This window comes from Canis lupus, chromosome 8 (assembly GCF_003254725.2).
Source record: "Canis lupus dingo isolate Sandy chromosome 8, ASM325472v2, whole genome shotgun sequence".
Lineage (NCBI taxonomy): Eukaryota > Metazoa > Chordata > Mammalia > Carnivora > Canidae > Canis > Canis lupus.
In genome coordinates, this window is record NC_064250.1 from 46,642,891 (window position 1) to 46,656,531 (window position 13,641).

At 38.5% G+C, this 13,641-nt stretch overlaps 1 protein-coding gene across 5 annotated transcripts in view; it reads left to right on the forward strand.

Moving 5' to 3' along the window:
* PSEN1 (presenilin 1) overlaps positions 1-13,641 on the forward strand; it is a 79,423-nt gene that overhangs the window by 26,946 nt on the left and 38,836 nt on the right. For all 5 annotated transcript variants that reach the window (XM_025444152.3, XM_025444155.3, XM_049113692.1 and 2 more), the window contains exons 4-5: positions 5,691-5,938; positions 7,853-7,994. In XM_025444152.3, coding sequence (XP_025299937.1) covers positions 5,691-5,938; positions 7,853-7,994 — 390 coding nt within the window. The remainder of the gene's footprint in view (positions 1-5,690; positions 5,939-7,852; positions 7,995-13,641) is intronic.

Below are 13,641 nucleotides of genomic sequence, written 5' to 3' on the forward strand. Positions count from 1 at the left end.
GTACAACCCATTGGGAGGGTGATTTGGCAATATGTATCATATATACATATATGTATCATATATACTTTGACCTAGCAGTTTTACTTAAGGAAACTTACCCTATAGATATGCTCTGTACTTGTGAAATCACTTATAGGGGGCATTTATTGCAGCACTGTTTGTAAATGGCAAGAAGTTGGAAGCATGTTGATAGCAGCTATATGGAAAGAGCCCAGCACTCCATCGACAGATTAATGGATAAGGAAGATGTGGTATATATGTATACAATAGAATATTACTCAGCCATCAAAAAGAGTGAAATCTTGCCATTTGCAAAGAAGTGGATGGAACTAGAGGGTACTATGCTAAAAAAAAAAATAAGAAAAAAAACAAATACCATATCATTTTACTCATACGTGGAATTTAACAAAACAGATGTCCGTAGATGAAGGGAAGGAAAAATAAGGCACTTGATGTAAATGAACACTGGATGTGATATACAGCTGATGAATCACTAAATTCTACCCGTATGGGATCCCTGGGTGGTGCAGCGGTTTAGCGCCTGCCTTTGGCCCAGGGCAGGATCCTGGAGACCCGGGATCGAATCCCATGTCGGGCTCCCGGTGCATGGAGCCTGCTTCTCCCTCTGCCTATGTCTCTGCCTCTCTCTCTTTCTCTCTCTCTGTCTCTCTCTCTCTGTGACTATCATAAATAAAAATTAAAAAAAAAATAAATTCTACCCCTAAAACTAATAATACAGTATATTTAACTAAATTGAATTTAAATAAAGACTTTAATAGGGATCCCTGGGTGGCGCAGCAGTTTAGCACCTGCCTGGGGCTCAGGGCGCGATCTTGGAGACCCGGGATCGAATCCCACGTCAGGCTCCCGGTTCATGGAGCCTGCTTCTCCCTCTGCCTATGTCTCTGCCTCTCTTTCTCTCTGTGTGACTATCGTAAATAAATAAAAATTAAAAAAAAAAAGACTTTAATAAAAAAAGAAAAGCTGGAAGCAAGTTAAATATCCATCTTTAGGGGATTGGCATAGTTATGATACATTCATCCACTGATTATGTAGCTGGTTTAAACTTTTTTTTTTTTTTCCAAAGAATAAGGATGTACTTTCTGTACTGATATGTAAAAAAAATCTCTAAGATAACATAGTTAAGCAAAGAAAGCAAAGTGCAGGAGAGTGCATTTGTTGTGCTACCATTTGTGTAAAAGGGGGGAATGAGAATATGTTTTTGTAATTTGCTTGTATATACATCAGGAAACCACAGAGAACAATGACAGTGGTAACCTGGGGCATTAGACAACTAAGTAGAGAGTTCCGTGAGAGATTTTAAAAATGTTATTCCTTCTTATATTCTTTGACTTTAGAACCATGTGATAATTTTACCTGTTTAAATATATTGTATTTTAAAGAAATTAAAACATATAGTCGATTTTAAAAATAGTATCCAAAGTGCTGTAAAGAGAAAGGATACACTACACAAGTGCTCTAGCATCCCATATCAGCTTCAAGGGTGGGGCAGGGTGGGGTTAGTTAATGTTCATTATAAACCAGAACATCCAGTTGAGTACTGTGAATAAACCTATTATGATTGCTTCTTTCATGCCAGACTTACCCAATTAAACTGTTCATGTAGCCTAATAGGACAGCTGTGGTACCATAGAAGGAACATAGATTTCGAAGCAAGAGACAAGAATTTGATTCCTGCCTCTGCTATTTTGTGGCCTTGAGATTTTGGACAAATTGTTTTAATGTTCATCTATCAAAACCTCTGAATATATGAAAAGAATAAATGATGGGACGACGCCTGGGTGGCTCAGCGGTTGAGCGGCTGCCTTTGGCTCAGGGTGTGATCCCAGGGTTCCAGAATCGAGTCCCACATTGGGCTCCTTGCATGGAGCTTGCTTCTCCCTCTGCCTGTGTCTCTGCCTTTCTCTCTGTGTGTCTCTCATGAATAAATAAATAAAACCTTAAAAAGAAATAATGTGAGCATGCTTAGTAAATTATCAAATACTATATAAAGAGAGCTATTATTGTATTTTGGTTTATACTGCACAGTAATCAACGCCTTAAGTTCATAATTGTATTGCTGAACATTAGTCACAAAACATTCTTAGCACGTGACTTAGTCACCTCCCTCAAAGAAAATAGAAATATGAATTGCCTCAACTCTCTGCTTTCCAGCCTTCGCACTGTGTCCCTATCCTCCAGAGCCTACATTGTCTTCCAGCTGGACTTTGGTCACTCCAATGACTTGTGTTCAGCAAAGATTATCTTATTGAGTGGTGTATACATTTCTACCTTTTGTGCTTTGTTGTTGTTTTTTTTTCCTTTTGTGCTTTGTAATAGTTTCCTTTCCATTCCTCATAAGGTTTAACTCTTCATAAATATTTTCTCTGTGAGGTCAAAGAGCTACTCCCGAACTCCAGACTGAGGTAGAGGGCACCACTTCCTTTGTAAAGCCAACTCTTCTCTCCTATTCACCTCCATTTATCACCTGCTCTGTTCCATGAGTTATCTCCCTGTCTTGTATCCTCAATCTCTTCTGCTGGTTTTACTTGTTCTTTGACCTGATGAGTATGCTAAAGTCTAATGTCCCTAAAATGTTTTCAAATGTGAATCCTTTCTGTTGTCACATCTTTTATTCTTTTTGCTTCAAAGAATGATTGCTTTTAACTTCTGTTTCCATTCATCCTCCAGTTTGTTATAATTTATGATCTTATTTCCCTCTTAACTGTTTTACTTTTGTAAAAATATTGGCCAACTTCCCATAACTAAATTCAGTGGCTTTTCAGCTCTCATACTGCCTGTCAGTGACACCTCTGAAATGTAAACCTCCTTTGGCTGCTGTGATGTACTGATTCCTGGGGTTTCTTCCCTCTCCCTTATTTTTCTCTTAATCTCTTTGGCTGGTTTTTCTATCACCTGCTGCTGAAGCTTAGGGGTTATTCACTTCTCTCCTTGGTAATCATCCACTCTTTCTTTTCACAGGTGTTACATTACATAATGACCAACAAGTCTGCACTGTTCTGCTTTCCATCTATACTCTCTCCTTGAGATTTCATTCATTTCCATAACTGTAGAGACTAATGGCTCCCCCCAACTCTACCCTTGAACTTTGCTGCCTGGTTGCAGGTGCCTCACACTCACCTATCTTCCTATTTTTAAAATAGCTCTCCTCTTCTCCTGCCTGCTCATCTTGTGTTCCCTGCTCTATTAATGCCATCATCACCTTTCCAGTCAACCCTTTATTCCAGAAACCTCCAGTCATCCTTGACTCCTTTCTAACCATTCACATGTAATTTGCCCCAAAGCCCTGTCTGTTCTTTTGAAGTATCTTTCTCATATATCTCCTATTTTTCATTGCCACGCAGTCAGGTTTCTTTAAAATGAAACAATCTAATGTGTCACTACTTCAGTCTTAACAATTTATGACTTTTTATTGCCTACAGGACAAAGTCTAAAGTCCTTGGGCATGGCAAATGAAATTTTTTAAACCTGTTCCTAACCTTTTCCTGCCACCAACCCTGACAAACGGTGTTCTCCAGCCAGCCTAGGAGTACTCACTGATTTTCTGAGTAGGCCTTGCTTTTTAATTTCATACCTTTGTGCCACTGTCATGTCTCCACTTGGAGCCCATTAACCTTCCACTCACTCTTCTGCTTAGGAATCTTAATGCTGCCTTTCTGGACCACACGGAATGATCAGTCCTGCAGCACTTTATTCATGTCTCTGATATAATATTTAGCCTATATTAAAGCTAACTTATGGTCTCCTTAAGAACAACATCTAGATCTTTTTAATTTCAGTATTGCCATAGCACAGTACCTGGAATATTGAATTCATAATTATTTATGGGATGAATATCTTCAAAGTAAAGTAGAAGACAACTGAGCCCACACTAAGTCTGCAGAGTTCCCCTGTTGTCTTGTGAACAGCACATTGAGAGGTGGTTAAAGCTTGGTTTCTGTAGTCAAGCATGCCTGGGTTTAAACCCTCTCTGTAATGCTTCCTAGCTGTGGCTATTTCCCTACCTAGAAAGTAGTGATAATGGGGTGGCTGTGAGAATTTAATGTAAAGCACATATCACAGTCTCCAGTACATTGTAATAATTTTAAGCAGTTATTAGGATTGTAATATATTTTTAATGAATAACAGTAACAAACGCAATAGTCAGAAATGAAGTAAAAGAGTTACATGTTCTCACATGATCTAAGAGAACCTGTTCTTAACCAGGCTGATTACATTTTACAAGCAACAATGACAGTCTGCTTTCATCTCCTATACTTATGTAGGAGGAGGAGTGCTGTTCTTTTCCTCCTGTTACCTATTATTTTTACTGTTATTATTAATGCTCTTGAGATTCACTCTCCTCTTTACAAAAAGTTGAGTTTTAGATATGAACAGTAATACCAAAAAGGAAATTGAACTTGAAGAGTAAGAAAGGGAAAACCCAGGATAAGGATAAAATTGGTGTTTGGGTTAAGAGACTGAGGAAACTATAGACTGTAAGAAAGGTTCTAGTTTCATGCCATCATTCATCAAATATTTATTGTTCCCTCATTATACAGGGCAAGGTGGTGATGCCTCTCGCTGGAGGGGCATCAGAATTGTTTAAGACCTAATTTCTCTCTGTAAAGATTTTTAAAAATCTTTTGAATAACTTTTAGAGATAATTGTAGATTTACATGCAGTTTTTTTTTTAATTTTTTTTTTAATTTTTTTTAATTTTTTAAAATTTTTTTTTAATGATAGTCACACACAGAGAGAGAGAGAGGCAGAGACACAGGCAGAGGGAGAAGCAGGCTCCATGCACCGGGAGCCTGATGTGGGATTCGATCCCGGGTCTCCAGGATCGCGCCCTGGGCCAAAGGCAGGCGCCAAACCACCGCGCCATCCAGGGATCCCGATTTACATGCAGTTGTAAGAAATAATAGATCCTTTATGTATTACTACAAGGATTTTAAATCTTTAAAAAAAATATATATATATATTTTTTTTTTTTTTAAAGAGAGTGGGAGGAGGAGCAGAGGGAGAAAGCAGACTCCCTGCTGGGCTCAATTCTAGGACCCCAATATCATGACTTGAGCCAAAGCAGACGTTCAACCGACTGAGCCACCCCAATTTTAAGTCTTATTAATAATGAAGGTGAGTAGCACCTGGCTGGCTCAGTTGGTAGAGTATGTGACTTTTGATCCCATGACCTTGAGATCCCACATTGGATCCTAGAACCTACTTAAAAATTATGAAGGTGAAATAGTTCCTTGTATAACTGATACGAAACCAAAGGTAGAAAACAGTTCATAATTTGAACAAGGAAAAAAAATAATTTTGAAAATGGTGAGATTACTCTGCTGGCAGATGTAGCAAATATGATCTCATGTAATACATGTCAGTTTTAAGCCAAGTGTCAGAGGATGAGTACAATTGTATTATATTGAGAACAGAGGGGGAGAATGAGGCAAACCAGGAGCCAGCTGAGAGAGAGGACCTGGGTTCCTTTACTGAAGAGCCTCCATTCATCCAGACTTCTAAACTGCACACCTCTTGTGAATTCTTTCTTTCCTCGAGTTTTTAGAACTCCAGTAATGATGGGTCTTTTCTTAATCTCAGGTCTAATTGTTCCATTTTTTTGTTTTTTGTAGAATACCTTGATTCTACTGAGTCTGACTTGAAAAAAGTTTCTCTTTTGCTTTTAGAATGACAGTAGAGAACAGCACAGCAGTGAAAGGCGGCGGCGTGGCAACCCTGAGCCATTATCTAACGGACGACCCCAGGGTAGCTCACACCAGGTGGTGGAACAAGATGATGAAGAAGATGAAGAGCTGACATTGAAATACGGCGCCAAACATGTGATCATGCTTTTTGTCCCCGTGACTCTCTGTATGGTGGTGGTCGTGGCTACCATCAAATCAGTCAGCTTCTATACCCGGAAGGATGGACAGCTGTATGTATAAGTGTTTTTTTTATTCTCAAGGCTAGTATGACTTTTCTTTGTAGTGTGTGTGTCATCATCACCTTGGAGGCCTCTGCTTTGAAGGGGCACGAAGGCTAGAGAGTTCATCCTCTCTGACAGAGCAGTTGACAGAATAAGGAGTTATTTATTACTTGATGCTTTAAGTAGAGAAAATAAGAGTTACGGAATTATATCTCATAAGGCTGAATTTATTTGAAATTGAGCAGTTAAGAGTTGAATGTTAATCTTCTCCATCTCAGGGCCATTGGTTCCTGTTGTTCTGCTGGAATGTTCTTTCCTTTTCTGACTTTGATGGATGAATTCCTGTCATCCTTCTCATCTTTGTTTAAATGTTAAGTCCTCAAACGTAATTTCCCTGAACCTCATAACAGAATTAGGTCCTTTCAGGTAGTCTGTCTTATAGCAACCTCTTGTTTTCCACTTGTCACAATATGCAAATATATAACTTATTTACATTATTTAATGCCTGATTTTCTTATATATCATAAAGCTTATGAGGGCAGATTGTTCCCACAGCTGGTTATATAATAACTACTCAGTTAAAAAAAATGTCTAAATGAAAGGATGAAGAATTAATGCAAGCTGGCATTAGGGCTCAAAGTTTTAAGTGGATTTTGGAATTTGAATTAGCAAACTGTGTGGGATTCTAAAAGCCAAGCTTTTAACCTTTTGGGAGAAAGGCTAAGACAATAAGGGGCAAGAGTTGGTGACAGCAGTCAAAAGAGACTGGAAATATCATCTCTATAAGTTAGTTAATTTTGGCTATATAGTATAGAACAGGGTTAGCAAGCCATAGCCCATAGGACATATATGCCTGCCACCACCTATTTTTGTAAATAAAGTTTTAGTGGAACATAATAAGGTTCATTAATTTATGTATTGCCTATGGCTGCCTTCATACTACAATGGCAGGATTCATTGGTTGCAACAGAGAACATATGACCCACAAAACTTAAAATATGTATTCTCTAATCCTTAACGGGAAGTTTCCTGACCCTATTATAGGAAATCAAAACAAATGGTTTAAATGGTGTACATATTTTATCTCTTTCCCACAGAGCAGTACAGGGTGATCAGTACACATTGGTAGTGTGACTTCACATTCATCAAAGACTCAGGCTCCTTTCTTTTTCTTTGGCTTCATCCTTTAGGTTATTCAAAGTTCCTTATCAGTACTGGAGCTCCAGGCTTTAATTCAGACAACAGGAAGCATGAAGGAGTGGAGTGGGGGAGAAAAAGACATAAGACACATCTCTCAGCAGATTTAACGCCTTTCTTAGAAGTTCCACACAACACATCCGCTTTTAACTCATTGGCCGTACTTTGTCTCAGCCACATCTAACTGTAAGGGAGTCAGAAGTCAACTCTTTTAGCTGGGAACATTGAAACCTGGAATGAAAGTATGTTTATGTGAATGAGAAACCAAGGGGAAAATGGACATGTGATGTATCAAAACAACTCCAGTTGCAGTCACCCTGTAGATAAAAAAAATAATTGTAAGCCATTACATAAGCCACTTTCCTTTGACAAGGACTTGTAGCACAGGTAGTTTATGTAGTAGAATCCAGTTCTTTAAACAAATCGCTAATGTGGACAAAGAACATTTGAGGAGTAATTATTTCAATTTGAAACATCCACTAGATGGAGCCAGTGTCTGGCTCACAAAAATCCCCCTCTCTACATTTTAGATCTCTCCTTTTATTTTGAAGCACTTAGAGTATGGCAAATTTGCTTCCACAATTCTTGGCTAGATTGCTGAGATGGGTAAAAGTCACTTATAAGATACCAGTTGAATCAAGGAAACAAAACTGGTGTTGGAGAGGAATGTGGTTTGAGATATCCATTAATACTTACTTTGGGCTTTTGTATTTTGTTTTATTATAGAATCTATACCCCCTTCACGGAAGATACTGAGACCGTGGGGCAGAGAGCCCTGCACTCAATTCTGAATGCTGCTATCATGATCAGCGTCATTGTTGTCATGACTATTCTCCTGGTGGTTCTGTATAAATACAGGTGCTATAAGGTGAGCATGAGACATGGAGATTTGTTTTCTACCATGTTCTTTGTGTGATTGGGTTTTCCTGTCACATACTTTAATTGTTCTAGTAGAGAAAAGGGCCTTATATTTTAGAACTGATTTAATTTTTAGTCCCCCCCCCTTATTTTTTTTGTTTTTGTTTTTTGTTCCCCCCTCTTATTGTAGAACATTTAAAAAATACAAAAAGACATAATTGAAAATGTTTTTGTATCCTATCACACTCTAAATGGTTTTAACATTTTTTTTTAACACAACATTTTATTTATTCATGAGAGAAACACAGAGAGCGAGAGAGGCAGAGACACAGGCAGAGGGAGAAGTAGGTTCCATGCAGGGAGCCTGACGTGGGACTCGATCCCGGGTCTCCAGGATCACGCCCTGGGCTGAAGGCAGGCGCTAAACCACTGAGCCACCTGGGCTGCCCGGTTTTAACATTTTGATTTGCAGTATACTTAGGACATTCCAGGATATATCCTAAGACCTCTGTGAATTCCCTCATTTACAAATAGTACTATACTCTTACACTGTTGGTGGGAATGTGACCTGGTGCAGCCACTCTGGAAAACTGTGTGGAGGTTCCTCAAAGAGTTAAAAATAGACCTGCCCTACGACCCAGCAATTGCACTGTTGGGGATTTACCCCAAAGATACAAATGCAATGAAACGCCGGGACACCTGCACCCCGATGTTTCTAGCAGCAATGGCCACGATAGCCAAACTGTGGAAGGAGCCTCGGTGTCCAACGAAAGATGAATGGATAAAGAAGATGTGGTTTATGTATACAATGGAATATTACTCAGCTATTAGAAATGACAAATACCCACCATTTGCTTCAACGTGGATGGAACTGGAGGGTATTATGCTGAGTGAAGTAAGTCAGTCGGAGAAGGACAAACATTATATGTTCTCATTCATTTGGGGAATATAAATAATAGTGAAAGGGAATATAAGGGAAGGGAGAAGAAATGTGTGGGAAATATCAGAAAGGGAGACAGAACGTAAAGACTGCTAACTCTGGGAAACGAACTAGGGGTGGTAGAAGGGGAGGAGGGCGGGGGGTGGGAGTGATTGTGTGACGGGCACTGTGGGTTATTCTGTATGTTAGTAAATTGAACACCAATAAAAAATAAATAAAAAAAAAAAAGTACAAATAGTACTATAGGATATAACTGTCCCTATAAAGTAATATAACTTAAAAAAATCCAGACTTTTCTTGAGTGCAGACCAGTAGAGCCTTCTTCAGACACTGGTGTTAAATTCATTGGTGACTGGTTATATTCCCACTTCTACATTGGGAGCCATCCATTCCCTCACTATATCATCTCCTGCAGTAGCACTAGTTCTTTCCCTGGGAAGTAAGGGCAGGGGAGATTATGCAGGAAAGACAGCCTCTGCTCCCCTAGGTCACCCTCAAGCTAAGGGTTTTACTCCTGAATTTTAGCCACCTGGGACATATTTCAGATTCATGCCTTAGAAAAATCACAAAGTAATATAAATCATGAGACTGATCTTTCTCAAATAAAAGAAATAAATGATAACTTTCCAAATATTGAAATCTACTTTATTTCCTTCTAGTATTTATTTCTATATATGCTGTAACATGGTTAAAATGTGTAATCAGTATGTGTCCTTTCTTAACTTTTATTTTGGCATAAGCATTTTTCCATATTGTGAATTCTCAGAAAATATGTCTAAAGGCTACATTTGACTCAAGGGGTGTATTGTAATTTACTTACCCTAATTTCCCTGATGTTGGACATTTAAGTCATTTCCATGTTTTTTTACTATTCTAAAAAACAATGTCTTTATGGAGCTTTTTCATCTTTCAAATTATTTCCTTAGGGTAAGAGCCTAGACACATAATTTATGGGGCAAATTATCTACATTTTCTAAATTTTATTTATTTATTTGAGAAAGAGCACAAGAGAGAGCACTAGTCGGGGCAGGGATAGAGGGAGAGGGAGAAGTGGACCCCCTGCTAAGTAAGGGGCATGGGATTATGACCTGAGCCAAAAGCAGATGCTTAACTAACTGAGCGACTCGAGCACCCCTATCTACATATTTTTAATTATGATGGTGTGCAAAATTCCTTTTTTCAAAATGATAGTATCAGTTTGTACTTAACACTAGTAGTGAATGAGACTGTCTTATCCTACCTTTACCAGCATTGATTTTTTAAAATTCTGTGCTAATTTTTATAGGGGAAACAAAATGCCTTAATTTGTATTTGGTTAATTACTAGTAAGATCAAATACCTTTCCAGTGTTCTTGAACTTGAAAATTATACACAATTTAACCTTGCTTCTTGAACATTTGAGTGGATGGAAGTGTTAACCTAAGTGATGACCATCTGCAGTCTGACATTAGCAAGTGGAAAAGATTGAAGACAAAGATGTATATGATGATGGGAAATAGTCATCAATATTTAGAAAACCAGAGAGCAAATGATGTAAAGACCCATGCTGCAAAGCATTTTCCTTCTCCTATTTAAATATCCTCATGACAATTACTTTTTCTGCATATACATGTTTACTTGCTAGTTCTGTTTCTCTGCTTTATTGGACTCACATTGTGTCTTACCTAGATTGTATGCTACTTTTGTTCTTCACATTTTATGGGGAGTCTGTATCCTGTTTAGGGTCATACCCATACCTACACACCGTAAGATGGGCCCATAAGTTCATCCCAGTTTTAAAAGTTTGCTTTCTTCAGTTTCTTCTTTCTGTGATCTCCCTGGTACTTTGATTCTTTTCGACATCCCCATTCCATTCCTCTAGCCAGAAAGCTGGGTTTTATTTTACCGACAGGGCCAAGAAGTGGTAGGACAGAGAGAGAAATAAAGCAAGTGCCATCTGCCCTGCTTTCTGAGAACTACAGCTCCTCCAGCTAGGAAACTTCCCCTCCCTCTGAAGTTTTAGGCTCGCAACCCCTATTGCCACCCCCACAGGATGGTTTCAGAGCTGAATGTGAGAGAATGTTGAAAGGAAAAAACCAAAAAGTGAGATTTTTGTGTTCTCTTTTGATGTTAGGAGACCTCTTTTCTGTTCCTTATCCAGACCTAGGCTTTTCCTAGAGCTCTCACCCATGCCCACTCGGGGTTGCATTGAGTTCTGATGGAGGGGAAAGAGTGGTAAACTCACTTCTAATTCCCCAGCCCACCTGACTCTGTTCCCTTGTCCGAGTCCTCAGCTAGCAGCTGCATGTATTCTATCCAGGTTTTATGGTTGTGTTCGGCAGTAGAGACAGGGTAGATGTTTTTACTCCATGGCACCTTGAACCTGCCTTGATATATTTTTGGTCTGTTTTGTGCATCTTCTGGTTACATCTTATTTTATTTTTTTTAAGATTTATTTATTTATTTATTTATTTATGAGAGAGAAAGAGAGAGAGAGAGGCAGGCAGAAACACAGGAGGAGGGAGAAGCAGGCTCCATGCCGGGAGCCCGACCCAGGACTCAATCCCGGGACTCTAGGATCGCGCCCTGGGCCAAAGGCAGGCGCTAAACCGCTGAGCCACCCAGGGATCCCCTCATTTTATTTTTAAAGATGTTTTTAATTTGAGAGAGAGGGCATGAGCAGAGGAAAGGGCAGAGGGAGAAGCAGATCCCCTGCTAAGCAGGGAAACCTGATGAAGTGGGGTTTGGGGCTCCTTCCCAGGACCCATGGATCATGACCTGAGCTGAGCTGAAAGCAGCCGTTTAACATACTGAGCCATGTAAGCACCCCTAGTTAGATCTCATTTTAGACAGTCTAAAAACGGTCTTATTTCAGCTATATTTCCACAGTTATTTGTTCATTCGTGTTAGTTTTTTTGTTGTTTTGTTTTATGTTAAGTTCAAGTCTTAGCAGGCACAGCCAATTCTATAGGAACAAGTTGTTTACTTTGATTCCTAGTGTACAATAAAAGGAGCTTTTGAGTCAGAAATTCAGAAACTTGCCAGGACCTGTTTGGAAATAAACCCAGAGGATTTGTTATGTCAATGGTTGGTTGTGCAATGTCTGTGAGAAGCACGATAAGCTCAAAGACCAAACAGACTTTAAAAAGGTAGGAACTGGGATCCCTGGGTGGCGCAGCGGTTTAGCGCCTGTCTTTGGCCCAGGGCGCGATCCTGGAGACCCGGGATCGAATCCCACGTCGGGCTCCCGGTGCATGAAGCCTGCTTCTCCCTCTGCCTGTGTCTCTGCCTCTCTCTCTCTCTCTGTGTGACTTTCATAAATAAAAAATTTAAAAAAAAAAAAAAAAAAAAAAAAAAAGGTAGGAACTGAAAAGACAGTTAATTATTACATATCACTGTTATAGTTGAAACAATATAACTTATTAAGCCCACATGATTTCTGGCCTGGATAGTTCAGAGTTTAGAGGAGATGCTTGCTGTTCTGTACTGAAGCAAGGCTCTTTTCTTTCAGAGCCTTTAGCACAGGAAAGCTGAACTAGGGATTTTTGCAAGATGAGAAAAAAGCCTGTTTTACCACGTGATGTTCTAGAAAAAGGGGAAATGCTATTTAGTCATCATGAGAAGAGGCTTTGAATTCAGGTAATAATTCAGAAAATCATAACATCAGTGACCAGAAACTATTATTACAGACAGAGGGCTAATATCTTTACAATATGAAGAGCATTTACAAATCATCCAGAAAATTATAAACATGAACATTATGAATATGAACATTAGATCATGCAGCTCTTGATCTCGGAGTTATAAGTTTCAGCCCCACATTGGATGTGTAGACTACTTTTAAAAAATCTTAAAAAAAAAATGAACATCCTAATAAATTTTTAAAAATGCAAGCCAGAGGAATTAAACAAGAAATATGACCAGGAGAGAGAGAGATTTGTATATATGTTTCCTCAGTGGTAAAAACAGAAACATTAAAATAGCATTTCATGTATTAACTTGGTAAAGATTAATACATTTTTTTGTGTGTGTGAAGTCCCTAAGCCAATGTATATCAATAGTAATTAGAAAAAGTCCATACCTTTTGACTTCATATTTTGCTTCCACAATATATCTGAAAGAATCTGAAATGCAGAAAAATATTTGCATGCTAGGGTTTTTATCTTAGCATTAATTATAATTAGTATAAAGTGGAAAACCATAAATTTTATAAGAAATATGGAATTAAAAAGGTTAAATAAATAAAAACAGGTTAAATTGTGGATTCATCCATATATGTAGAATATTATAATTGAGTCATTTAAAAATCATTTTCAAAAAATATTTGGTGGCATGAGAATGTGTCTATAATAAAAAAGTTTTTTTTTTTTTTTAAAGTGTGGGAAGGAATGAGAAATTTTTATTTTTATTTTTTTATTTTTAATTTTTTTTTTAAAGATTTATTTATTTATTCATTCAGAGAGAGCGTGATAGAGGCAGAGACACAGGCAGAGGGAGAAGCAGGCTCCATGCAGGAAGCCCGATGTGGGACTCGATCCTGGGTCTCCAGGATCACACCCCAGGCTGCAGGCGGCGCTAAACCGCTGCGCCACCGGGGCTGCCCAATAAAAAAGTTTTAAAAAACAGAATGCTAAACTGTATATTACTTGATACAATGTTGTTAAAAGGTCTTTATACATGCAGACAGAAAACATGCCTGAAAAAAAAACATTAATAATGACTGGTTGTCACTGGTCAG